The sequence below is a fragment of the Tauraco erythrolophus genome, chromosome 16, assembly GCF_009769465.1.
Source record: "Tauraco erythrolophus isolate bTauEry1 chromosome 16, bTauEry1.pri, whole genome shotgun sequence".
Classification (NCBI taxonomy): Eukaryota; Metazoa; Chordata; class Aves; order Musophagiformes; family Musophagidae; genus Tauraco; species Tauraco erythrolophus.
In genome coordinates this window covers 11756491-11769758 of record NC_141480.1, presented here as the reverse complement: position 1 = coordinate 11769758, position 13268 = coordinate 11756491, and the positions used below count along the sequence as shown (strand labels likewise).

General features: G+C 48.1%; 2 protein-coding genes across 2 annotated transcripts in view; one reads left to right on the top strand and one right to left on the bottom strand.

Moving 5' to 3' along the window:
- Window positions 1-5931: 5931 nt before the first annotated feature.
- Window positions 5932-10439, bottom strand: EFCAB9 (EF-hand calcium binding domain 9). Its single transcript, XM_009982986.1, is given in 5 exon segments — window positions 5932-5973; window positions 7591-7767; window positions 8718-8854; window positions 10303-10393; window positions 10395-10439. Coding segments are annotated over 5 exon segments (492 nt in total).
- A 2433-nt stretch (window positions 10440-12872) lies between these two features.
- STK10 (serine/threonine kinase 10) overlaps window positions 12873-13268 on the top strand; it is a 51304-nt gene continuing 50908 nt past the window's right edge. Inside the window, exon 1 of the mRNA XM_086621582.1 lies at window positions 12873-13028. Coding sequence (XP_086477708.1) covers window positions 12873-13028 — 156 coding nt within the window. The remainder of the gene's footprint in view (window positions 13029-13268) is intronic.

The window sequence follows — 13268 nt, the reverse complement described above, 5'->3', positions numbered from 1 at the left end:
TTTAACGCACACAGCCGTGAACTGCAATGCCAAGTACTGACAAGTGCGGACTAACAGGATTTTTTTTTATTGTTTGTTAGACCCTTCAGCCCTGTGTGTCATTCCTGATTAGCTCTGGCTGTGAACTGATGCCAATAGACAACATTTTTTACCATGTTAGTGACAGGTCAGTTTGATGTGATTCAGATTTTTATACTCTTTATTGTTGCTTCTGCCTGACCCAGAAGTAATAACCTCATGAAAGTCCACACTCCTGAACAGCTTGAAGGGCAGAGAGGCGTGAACACACATAGTCTGCTGGGGCAAAGGCGCTCCAGAAAAGCTGCAGATGCTGTAGGTACGTTGCTCATTGCGCTACAGAAGGATGCTCAGGGTCATCTTCCACAACCAAGTGACAGCTGCTCCTTCAGAGCATCGTGCTCCCAAAAGTTTCATTGACTCCCTTGGCTCTTTGTGCATTAAAGCATATTGGTGTCTTCTGCAGAAAATACAGCTTGGAATAGCTGCCCTGCAAGAACTTAGTTTCTTAGTTTTCTAATAGCCTTTGCATCTCTGCATCTGGGAAATATTTTGGGAAACTAAACGGTGTGAGTCAGCAGTGTAATAAGTTGGGTTTTTTAATAGATCGCCAATGCGAAAAGCAGTAGCAACAACAGAAAAAACAAACCCTCACCCCAGGAGCAAACAAACAGAACCCAGCTCCTCTTTGCCTTTCATAGAAAGTTCCCAAGTTACTTTGGGCAGGAGAGGAAAGGGGGGTTCACCGGAGCAACAAGGCAACGTGGCAATGTGCATAACCTTTGGTAAAGCAGATGGCCAATTGATGAAACATTGCTGTAGTATGACATGCTTCTGCATATATATCCATTGCTAGTAAATAATGTAAAAACTTTTGAAAAACTATTAAAAAAAAAAATCTTAGGTTGTTACAGTGGTGGGATGCTTTTAGCCATGGAGTTTTGAAAGCATTTTAGCCTTGTGTTGACGAATTGAATGCTGTACGTTTCTCCATTTCTACCTTCAGAGGCCTAAGTGGTAGCTACATTTCTGACTCTTGATCTGTATTTTACAAACTCTTTTCTGTGTCACTGTAAATACATCCAAGACCCTGCACCTTATGCAGAGAATGTTTACATTTTAAAAAAAAAAAGTTGGCTTTTTCACTGCGCTGCTCAGATGCTGTTATGTTGAAATGAAAGTAGTCTCTGTTAGAAAAAGGGGCTTTTTTTTTCTTTGCCCTTCACCACTTCCCCTGTAATTCTGACTCCCTCCTGGATGACGGCTGGCAGTTCTTGGACAGCTTGTGCTCTCCCGGAGTAGGATGTAGAGGTATTTGAGAAAGGCGTTTTTGAAAACTTGCCTTGGGTGGGGGGACAAGCTTCATACGCTCTGCAAACTTTCTTGGAAAAAAAAGAAAAAAAATCTGCTTCAAACCCGCGAAATGTTGGTGGTCTGCGTTGCAAGTTAACTGGTCTAGGAAGCCTTTGAGTTAAAACTTCCCAGCAACTGTACTTCTGTCTTCTCCCAAAGAAGACGAATGTCCTGCTATTATATCTGCAGCTACAAACGCTTCTGTTGGTTAATGACTGTATATACAAGTCTGCCTGCTTTAAGACTTTTCCTTTTCATGAAGTGTTTTTGATTGCTCTGTTCTGCAAATGGCTCTCCTCTTCCATATTTCATCCGCTTAGATACTCTGTAGCCGCGTGTGTGTTGCTCTTATTCGTAGGAGATGGAGCTATAGCTCTCCTTCCAAGGGAGATAAAATGCCACTGAGCCTACAAAAGTCAAACAGTTGAAAGATGAGATGTTCTAACCAGTGGGCTTCTTACCGTGGACTTTGAGACTCTTAATAAATGTGTCCATTGGACCCTCTGTGAAAAAGTATGTTCCTGCCCTCTAAGCAGGACCATTCATTGGGTATTTATCGAGTAGAACTCTGTATTTGTATGTTTTACAGATGAAGACCATTTGATCAGAGCCGTGGGGCAAATAGAGAACTTAAAATCCTGACTCCTGCCTTAAAACTTTTAGTTCGTCTTCGAGCTTCAAAAATTCTGCACCTGCTCATTCCCAAGTCACTTTTTCTTTAGGAAATTTAAATCCAGTGGAAGGCTGGAGACAATTTAAGGAAATTTAAAACAAAATAAATTCTAGCTGATGGCTTTATTAAAATAACTAACTGGTCTTGTATTGTGCCTCTCTTAAGTCCAGGGAATGTTTAAAAAGTGGAGGTGGCTTTTGAGCATTGATCGAAACGACTGCATTAGCTGGCGATTTGTAAGACACTTGCTTTCATATGCTCTGAGCAAGAGACTTCGGTTTGTGTCCTCTCTGCCTCATGGTAATGGCTTTCAAAGATGGCTGGTACCATCAAATTTGTACTTCTTGAATAAATATCTTCATTTTTATGGTAAAACTTTTTGTATGTGGTTTGTTTGTGTGCACCATGTAACAAACATTCATATTATGTAGGACACGGGGCTGGATTTGGTACTGACACAGCAAATACACAGCTCCAACATGCAGTGAAACAAGGATGAGGGGATTCCAGTGACATGACTTCCCCCCGCCCCGTAATTTTTATAAAATCTTTTAGAATCAGATATACCAATTGTATAAAGCACGCTTTTAAACTTTTTTTTTCCCCCTCCCTAGCTCCTTCAGTCCATGAAGAATTCTAGGCCAATACAAAGATGCTGTGAACATCAGGTAACTTTTACAATGCATTATGTATTTTCATGTTGTACCTCTGTTTCTCAGTTGACATATCACAGTAGTGTGTGCAGATATTTTAAATCAACTGCAAAGCACAGGTAGATTCTCTTTAGAGTGTTAAACTATGTGATTTTTAATTTTTTTTTTACTTTTAACCTAGGGAAGATATTTTACCATTGAGAGCAAACCGTCATGAACTATCAGAAGTGCTGTGCAAAGTTTCTGTATTTAAAACAAAGAAGAGAAACTTCTTTCCCCTTGCATTTAAAAAAATAAAAGTAATCCTGGAAATGCCATGCCTTAAGAAATAAATTCAGTGCTGTTTTTCTTTTTAAGTTTCTTACAGGGCTTTTAATTCTGAACTGGAGCTCTACAACTTTTTCATTACCTGTTTGATACCCTAGAGACACATTTTGGTAATAATTTTGATGTGTGACAACATTTTATCTTGCAAACGAGGTGTGCAGTCCGTGGAGATGTGCTCAGACATCCAGCACGAACCTGCTCTGTGCCTGGCTCCTGCTGTCTGCAGATGCGCTCCTGGCTCCTTGGTGATCAGTGGAAAATAATGGATCTCTGTAATTGTCCTGTAATTACATTAACTGACATGTTGTCTTAATTCAGGTCACCACTTTTATAGTCTTGATTAACTACCTAATGTATCAGAGGAGTAGGAGTAATTTTTTTGTAGGCCGCTTTGGTCTAATGTTATCACAGCTAAACTTTTCAATTTTTTATTTTTTTACCTTAGGATAATTTCATGGTAGAATTTATGATGTGAGTTATAAACAAATAAGCATGCGATTTTCCTGCAACTTTTAAACTTTTTCCCATATATATTTACATTCTTCTTTTATATGTATGAGGATCTATAATCTTTTTTATATATACTTATTCGCTTGTGTGTGTTTATGTAAAGCAGCAGGTGCGAAGGCTTGTTCCTAGCCATTGGTTCTGACCCATGAGACCACCCTGCTGCCACCTCCCCAGCATGGACAGAGAAGTTCTTAGACCCCACGTCCTCAAACACCAGGACTATAAAACTGTGTGTGATCTTTCTTTACCCATCTTCTAGTTGACCAAAGGTGTGGTCGCTTGTCAGGTAGTCAGAGGGATGCCCATCTCATGTTGTGCCATGCGTGCATGCCGACACCACACCACACCAAGCTCTCCTTGGCCTGCAGCTGGAGCACATTTCGATGTATGAAATGGGGTGGGGAACTCCGGGCTGATTGTTGACCTAAGCAAAACTCCAAACGGATGTCGATTCTAGGTCAAAAGTGCACAAGAGTTGAAATTTTCTCAGTCGCTGCAGTGACATGAGGTGCTGCTTCACACCCTACAGCATATGAGCTGTAGGATGGAGAGGGAGGTGCTAATCTCCCGATTATCCAGTGCTAGGACATGTGGGAATGGTTCAGAGCTGTAGGGGAGGTTTAAACTGGACATTGGGAAGCATTTCATTGCCCAGAAGGTGGTCAAAGACTGGAACAGGTTGATGCCCCAAGCCTGTAGGTGTTTAAGAGGCATTTGGACAATACCCTTAAAGACATGCTTTGACTTTGGTCAGCCCTGAAGTGGTCAGGCAGTTGGACTAGATGATCCTTGTAGGTCCATACCAAATGAAATAGTCTAGTCTAGTTCAGAGCTTATAGGAGACTGCGTATGATTTATAGCACTATGTTATATAGATTATGGTGTTTCTATTCCTAATTAACATACAATTAGTGTTTGTATTGTGCCTATATTCATATTTCATTGACTATATCTCACTAGATGATATTGTATAACATGCTGCAACCATGGTGAGGTTTCTGCCACTCGCCCCGGCCCAGTGCCAAATTCCGATTGCTTTCTGTGGCTAAAGCTGCATCCGAGCCTGGGCAACACACCCATCCTGCTCGGTCTGTGCTCCTGCAGACCGGTCCTGTGTTAGCACCTGCTGCTGGGCTCCAGCGACAGCACTAAGGGAAAGTCTTTAACTGCAGACCTGATTTTGCTGTTTCTTATGCTGGATAACAGCCCTGGTCAGTGCAGAAACTCTGGAGTCGTTCTGGACACCGTAGGAAGCATCTGGCTGAAAGCTCAGGGTGGCTGGTCCCTCCAAATCTGGACAAAAAATACCAAGGTAATTTATGGAAAAGACACTGAGCTCTGCAAAGAGTGGTTTGTTGTGTTCTCCCTTTCTCTGCATAATCCCAGAAAGTTGGGATTTCAGCTGTGTGGTTTATTTTCTCTGGATTCAGAGCAGTTGAGCAGTTGCAAAGGTCCGAGAGGTGGGATGCCACCTTCCAGGCATGCCGAAACCTCACTTCGTGGGAGGTCAGTGGCGGTGCTCAGAGACTGGAATTTTCTATTCTAATTAGTCCCTTATGCTGTAGCCACGCTGCTTCGTTAGAGAAGCTCTCTAATGGCAGCGAGTTTGGAGGAGGCTCTATGATGTCCTGCGTGCAAGATGGGGGGCGGGGGGAAATAAATTCACTGGATGGCTGTGCCAAAGGGTAAACAGTCAATATTTAGCAAGAGAAACCAAACTGCCTCTCTTCCTTTCTCTCCACATGGACTTAATTAGGTGGTTTCGTTAACAAAGCAAACAGCGTTTCCTGTCATTGGGCCGTTCCTCAGGACGCCGGGAGCTGCCGAGCCTGGAGCGCGCAGGCGAGGGATGTCGAGCGGGAGCGGGTCCAGCCCCAGGCACCAGCCCTGTATCACACCAGCCGTGCTTTGGGTGCGGCTGGACACGGCAAAACGGCAGCGCCGGGAGGAGGGCGCTCCCTAAACCTGTGTGTAGCGGAGGGGACAGGGAGAGGTTGTGTCTGGCACACTGGGAAGACACAGCTGTTCTAGTATGCGGGGAAAGAGAACGCTGAGAGCAGGCCTGGTCCTGGGGAGTTGTGAGACACGAGGCTGAAGGCCAAGTTGCATCTGTCCTTCCTCCTCCTCAGACACCAGTCTCTGGTGCTCACCTTGGCAGAGCAGCGGCGATGTGCAATGGAGAAAACGGAACAGGCAGTTGCTTTACTGCAGCACTGTGATTTATTCACTTTCTACAAGTTTGGTACATCTATCTGGCCTGAGCCCAGGGGGATGGAGACACCAGGCTGCGTTGTTCCCAGCTGGGTAAAGGGTTCTTGTTGACGCTGTTAGGAGCTCACTGATCCTGCTGGGAGGCTATTCACGATCCCCTTCCTCTTTTCCTTGTTGTTTGTCAATTCAGAAGACTGCAAACATCCTGAATTCCCCATAGTTCAGTTGCTAATTTTGGGGAGGAGATGGATGCCTAGCTCAGCAAGGCAGCCTTGCCCAACATAACGAGTTATTTCAGAGAAAGACCCCAAGTCCAGGCTCTCATCCCCTTCTCCAACTTGCTCCAGTTTCCCGACAGACTCAGGAGAAATCAGTTTCAACTGAGTGCCTTTGGCTCATCCCGAACACGTTGCAGGCTAATGGGGCACCTCCCGGGCACATGGCTCTTTCTTTACCATTTGTAACGACTTGCAGATGTTGGAGTGATTGGTAACAGCTGGAGTTAGGTGTGGCTGGGCGGAGGGGAGCGGGTGCCTTCACGGCTCTATCGCTGCCACGCTGCTCTCGCTTACAGTGGTCTTTCAGGCAGCCTTGAGATGAAAGGACGGGATCAATGCGACTTGGGGCAGAAAGAGTTTATCCCAGGAAACTGCTTTGAGGGCATTAGAGAACTGTCTGCAGGCCCTGAACAGGACGGAGTCTTTGATACCTCGCTGTGCTGCTAAAGCACACAGGAAAAGGGCTGCAAGCCCTGCAGGGCTCATGGGAGAGATGCAACAACTACCTGTACAAGTAATTGAAGAGGATACTGGTGGTGCAACATAGAGGAGGGGAATTATCAATAAAAACAACCCGGGAACCCAGCAGCAGAAAAGAGGCGAAGGAGAAGGGATCTCCCTTAGTTACTAATGGCTGTTTTGCTAAATGTGCTCCTGGAGCGTGCTGAGATGCCGAAGTCGTGAGGACGGTGTGAAGCTGTGACAGAGATCAGAGATGTCTACAGCCTATTACTGACCAGTTCCCTACCTGTGTAGCTGCAGGTGGTCGTCACTCACAGAGCACTTCAGAGCGGGGAGGGATTTGAAAGAGCATCAGTGAGCAGAGAGGGGTGAAGGTGAGCTGGGGCAAAAGCAAACTGGCAAGGGATGGGTGTGTGCCCTTCCTAAGGGCTGTGTAATGGCAGAGTTGGAGGGGAGGTGTTGTTACCAGCTTTGTTCCCTTTTTGGTGGCGGGGAGCTGCTCCCTGCAATGGGGCAGGGATGGGCCAGATCCCTACGGCCTCTCCTTGGAACCTGGAGCTGGTTTAACATCAAAATGAGGTCTCCATGAGAGAAGAAAAAGAGCTTCCCTTGGGGCTCTGATCTGGCATTGGCATCTCCATGGCATGGGCATAAGCCAAAGTATGGAACCTGTGATGTTTCTAGAAGGAATTTCAAGTCCAAAGTACCCATCGAGGTATGCCCAGGCCGGCAGCTCTGAGAACAGACTGCAGAGAGCTTGGAAAAAAAATGAGAAGCCACAAGCAAACTCAGAAGAAAATAGCTTAAATAAAGGCAGTTCTGCCAGTCCTGCCCTCCTGCTCCCATTAGAGTCTTCTCAGACAGAGGGATATGTCTGGTTTACCTCCCAAAAATTATTTCTTCCTATTGCTATCTTACTGTTAAAACATTTGCAATTCGGACTGTGCAGTAAGTCACCAAAGACCCACTCCTGAAGACAACAGGAAGAAAACTCAGGCTTGAGAAGCGGCTGGGGGCTGTAGTACAAAATTATTCCCAAGGATTGATTTTGAATTTAGGGGTGTTTTCATGGCCTATCTTTTGACTGTAATTTCTCTAATTTTACCTCAGCTCCGGAAATATCCAAGACCTTGAATACCTTCTTAAGTTGTTCTTTCTGGATGTTGAAGAGAAACCCTGTGGCTTCAAACATATGAAAATCAATCATATTATCCCCATCTACATTCAGCAGTGGAAAGGCAGGTCCTGCGTGCCGGTGGATGAACTGCTGTTCAAGATGGTTCTGGTTTGGGGCAGAAAGGTTTAGAAACAGATGATAAGCACTGATTTCCTGCTTGGAAAGAATACGAGGAATACCAACGAGTCGTCGAACCCAGAGAATAAAGGTGACCTCCCGCTAGTTGCACCCGCAGGAAATACCAAAATCCTGGTGCTTCCTGCCATGGAGCCACGTGGGAGCACGCGGCTGCTGCTGCTGGTGGGGTTGGGGCTGTGGGCTGTGCCGGGGAGAGCTGCCAACAGCCAGCCGAGCTCCGAGGCTGCTTTGTGAGGCCCTTTCCCATCCCTCCCACGTGCCCAACGACTTGCAGGGCTGTGTCCCTTAGCTGGCTCCTCTCTTTCCTCCCCAAGTCGTGCTGGCAGCAGCCCCGAGCGCTGGCCCTCAGCCAGGTGTCCAGTCCAGAGTGGAGCTGCAGGTCCTGTCCAACCGCAAAGTCAAGCTCTGGGGGTAACCCTGGCTTTAGCACCCCTGTCCCTCATGGCAGCCTGCTGTCCTCACGGCTTTTCCCTGGAAAAGCACCAGCCTTTCCTCAGCCTGGGCTGCAGGGGATGCCAGGAGGCTGAAGAAGGTCATCAGCACACGCTGCACCAGGGACCTAGCGAAAAACAATGGGTTTCAGGTATAGCCACATCTGAGGACTTGTTTTTTGGAGAACTCCTTGCTAGGATGGACAGCCTGAGCTGGGAGGAGTTTTTAGATGGTTCTTACTCGGCAACAGGTTCAGAGGTGGATTTATCCCAGAGGAGCAAGTTTCGTATTGACAGGGGGACTGCTTGTTTCCCTGCTTTCCTTTTCTACGCAGCAGCATCAAGGCCACATTGAGACCCAGGGACCTCCTCCATCTCTGGCATGCCATGTATAAAGATCAGCTCCAGTGAGCTGATTCCCTTTTATGAGGGTGTCGGACAGTGCAGGTGTTCCTGTACTGACTCCAGGACCTGCAGGGTATGCACCTCATGGGACAGGAGGATGCACACCACCATGTAGAGCTCATTAAAGCAAACCTTCCCCCTCACATTTCAGTTCAGCAAGTCAAACAGCAGCATGATCTGGTCAGTCACATAACAGAGAAAGCAATAAAACTGCAGATCTGGAAAACAGTGAGCTCTCAGGCATCATCTGCACATTGTCTGGGAGCAATGATTAGCAGGATTTATTTTATTTTAGATGCCTGCTGCTCCCAGACAGGTTGCACAGGCAATTAAAACACAATAGCAGACAAGAGATACTGTTCAGAATTAATAGACAATATTAATAAGATGGCCTGAGTTATGGAAGGGGCATATGTGATTTCTGCACAGAAGGCAATGTTAAAGTGCTCATAATTTTCTGTCTTCTCTTCCACCCCAACCCTGGAGAAAAAATGAATTTTCCAACAAACCACAAACATTGGAAAAAGAACCCATTTTTCTTTTGGAGGTGTCACTTTTAACTTGCGATCCACTAGCAATTATTTTTAGTCCTATTTAATTTTGTCCAGTGTAGAGGAAGAGCCAAACCTCCAGATTTAGCATTTCCCTCAAACTTCCCCAAGGGCGAACACCGAGGACAAACAGCTCCTGCTAAAAAATCTGCAGCCTGATCTGATTCTTCTACCCCTAAACCCCTGCCAGGGGGGTAAATCCATGGGAAAAGGTGTCAGTCGAACTGGAGCATAAGGTGGGGTTGCAAAACGATGGGAATAGACTGAAGAACTGCAGGTGGGAGGTGGGAAAGCTGCAAAGCAGCAGATGGGGGGTTGCAAACAGCCTCACGTGGAGGACACTATTGGCAAGAAACTCACCTGCTTTGTAACACGGAGCACGATCAGTTTACGGAAGGGATTACATGACGAGGTTGCTGCAGTACTGAGGAATTAGCTTCAGTGAGCCAGAAATCCCCTCTTGCCCCGTGTTCCTGGCATCTTGCTTGCACAGCTGTACAGCCCTCCGTCGCTGCCCTGTGTTTTTCCTGTGTCCATTGTCTGCTCGTTGTGCCAGGACCTGGTTATCATGTTTGTACACTGCTAGCAAGCCTGGCCCAGGGACTTCGCATCTGCTGCGATGCAGGGCATGGTAACACTGTGAAATCAAACAGGTTTCCTAGGCTCTTGGACCTTTTTCTGTCTCACAAACAGGGAAGGAGGCAATGGAAGGGGGAAGGGGAAAGGAGTATCTTTGATGTGAGCTGAAAATGCATCTCAGCTCAGTGGTCCCCTGAGCCGTACATATTTCAGAAGGCGATACAGGAGCAGCCAGGCCGCGTGACCTTCCAGGGCAGCTGGGGCATGATAGATACATGGATATATATAGTGATACATGCTGTATCTGAAAGCTTTTTGGGGTATTGCCAAGCACTTGTATTAACCAAGCTGCTAGTTAATTAGTGTTACAGAGTGCTGCATTTGTTGTAACATCCGAAGTACAATATTTGTAACGTCTGTGATCTCTGGTTTTAAACCCTAAGCGATGTAGCGTTCTATGTGTCTCTTTTCAAAACGTTACACAGAGCCTGTAATTTTAGAGCATTAACGCCAGTCTCGTTTTCAGAAATACTTACTGGTCAGGTAATCCTTTTGATGAACATCCAGGAGCTGGAAATAATCTGCCAGTGCTGCAGTATTTCTTACAGACAACAAGCAGTGTTCTTGTATCTAAACGGAGATGCTGCAGAGAACACCCAGATTTCAGCTTCATCTCGGTTGGCCGTGGAAGATCAGGGAAACAGAATTAGCGTCACAGCAATGGCCCCTCACAGAAGGAAAATTCTGCGCTAGAACCAGACGCAACCTCTGACCTCAAAGCTTTTTCAGCATTTTCAAGAATTCCCCTCATACATGGAGACAAAGGCTCCCCTTCCATTCAGCATTAAAGGACAATACGTACTAAAATCAAGTGACAGAAATTATTCTCACAATGCTCAAGAGCATTAAATCTCATTAAAATGTGCAAGATAGCACAGACTTCAGCATTTTTTAGACTATAATGCAAATCTCAACCTCAGACAAGTGGTACCCCAAAGTCTCTTGGTCCGTGCCGAGAAGGTCCCACACAGCAGCCACCGCAGGGCTTTGCTTCTCCTCTTCGCCCGGACTTTGATGTTTCTAGTTTCCAGTACCTGACAGTGTCCTGTACAACATGTCTGGGAGCTGTAGCTCAGAGATGGCTGCTTTTGAATACCTGATTTCTTGTTCCAGTTAACTCTTGGGAAGCCGAACTGCTCTTACATTTATATAAAGTGTTTATCACCCGTTTCTGTTTCAACTCAGAACAAGTCAGGAATCCAGTGCAGCAGTAACCGTTGAAAGTGCTTTTTATTCCTTACTCCTAACCTATACCAGGAATAATACTAATAAAGTCAAACTCCACAGGCTTGCTTTGGTCGACAGACCCTCTGTAACCCAACATGTAAAAGGCAGAGCTGTACGTAGGCTTGCAGTCAGGTCAGCAGTTTCTTCCCCTTGGGTCATAATGCTGAGCGAGCGCTCAGCCCTGCTCACACGTGCTGCTGGGACCGCGCTGACTCTGAGCGGCCGTGGTTAACGCAATGGTGATGCTCCTGACCGTCTGTCCATGGGATCAGGGGTGCTCCCAGGGGTTTGGGGCAGATTTGGAAAGTTCTTTGCCTTTCTGCAGTTCATATTCTCTTTCTCTTATTTATCACTTGAAAAACAGCAATTAGTAATTCATGGATAGATAATTAACCTGTTTGCTGAGTTGGTTTGACACCTGAGAGCTTTCCACAAGAAATGGGTGGAAATAATTCAAATGGCTGATTCCCTTTCGCTATGGAGCCAAGAGACAGCAAATCTGCTTATAGGGTATCATATCGTATCTGTGGGTAAAAAATGCCACAGTGCTCAAAATGCTGTGCTGAATCAGAATTGCTCAAAAACTTTCAAAAGGGTAACTTGACTTTGCAAAATTTATGGCAGCAGAGAAATCACCTCTCTCTGCCCTGATCTGATCAGCCTACACTCAGGTAGTCTATGGGGAATCTGCCTACACTGTAAGCCCTTTGACACCAGATTTATTTTGGATTCTATGTCTTTACAGCACCTGATAAGGACCTGCTCCCTTCCCCCCTCCCCCCTTACCTCCGTCCTTGGCTCGTTAATGGGACATATATACAGGGCAGAATACACACGCTGGTGTGAGCAGTGTTGGTATCACTGGGGTTTGCACGGACAACCATTTACCACTAAGCCCTCTGTTAAAAACTGAGATACTATGAAGAGTGGCTGCACTGTCGGGTGTTTCCCCTAGATGTCCCCATTTAATACTTGATTTCAAGTTGGTTTTTCAGAGGATTTGAAGTTTTGCCAGGCAGAGGATGCGAACCTTCGCACTCGACACCAGTTGGGTCACGTCTTCTGTAAAATAAATTCATGGCGGGTGCCTGCAATGCTGATACACTCGAATTCCTGCTACTGGGAGTTTCAAAAATATTTGTGTTGGGCTGTTTTCACATGAGATGAACTGGGGGAAGAAGGAAACGTCCCTCTGTTGTCAAGGCAGTTCAGGATTATGTTTTTACACTCGGAGATGTGTCTCTCTGCTCGGCCCCTGGCAGCGCAGCCCATGAGGATGCTGTCGGCTCACCACGCTCCGTACGCCGGGCTGAGCAGGCAGGGACATGACAGCAGCCGCTGAGGAGTTTGAGACCTTCGCTTCCAGGTCTTCAATGTTATTTACATTTAGCATCACCCTCTGATGCTCCGGCCTCCTCCTTGCAGTGCTGGGGGGTGGGCGGCGGTGGCCGCGGGGAGGGATGCGACTCTCTGCCTCCCTCAGGGACACGGCTTGCCGGTGGGGCCGAACCGAGCTGGCCTGTGCCGTGCCGTGCCGTGCCATGCCGAGCCGAGCCGTGCCGTGCCGTGCCGAGCGGGGCGGGCCGGGGGCGGCCGCCGGCCAATGGCGCGGGGCGGGGGCGGCCGGGCCAGCAGGTGGAGCGGCGCCGGCTCCGCGTGCGCGGCTGGAGGCGGCCCCGCTCGCTCCCCGCCTCGCCGCTCCCCCGGGCGCGCAGCGGCTCCGTCCTCCCCCGGGGCAGGGCGCGGGAGGCGGCTGCCGGCAGCTCCCCCGGCCGCGGCTCCTCGGCAGCCCCGCCGCGCCGCCCCGCTCGGCTCCGGCATGGCTTTCGCTAATTTCCGCCGCATCCTGCGCCTCTCCACCTTCGAGAAGCGGCGGTCCAAGGAGTACGAGCACGTCCGCCGCGACCTGGACCCCGGCGAGGTGTGGGAGGTGGTGGGGGAGCTGGGCGACGGCGCCTTCGGCAAGGTCTACAAGGTGGGTTCGGGACTGGGGCGGGGGGCGAAGCACCTGCGGCCCCGCGGGGGTGGCGGTGCCTCCCCCCGCAAGCTGGGGGCTCGTCGGCCGGCTCCCCGCTCGCTAAGCCATCCTGGAAGCCGCCTGCGGCGGTGGGGACCCGGGGCCGGCTCCGTGCGTCCCGTTAGCTGCCGCCTCTGGGAAGGAGAGGGACGCGGGGCAAAGGCAGCGAGTCAGCTCGGGGCGTGGGGGGGCAACGCT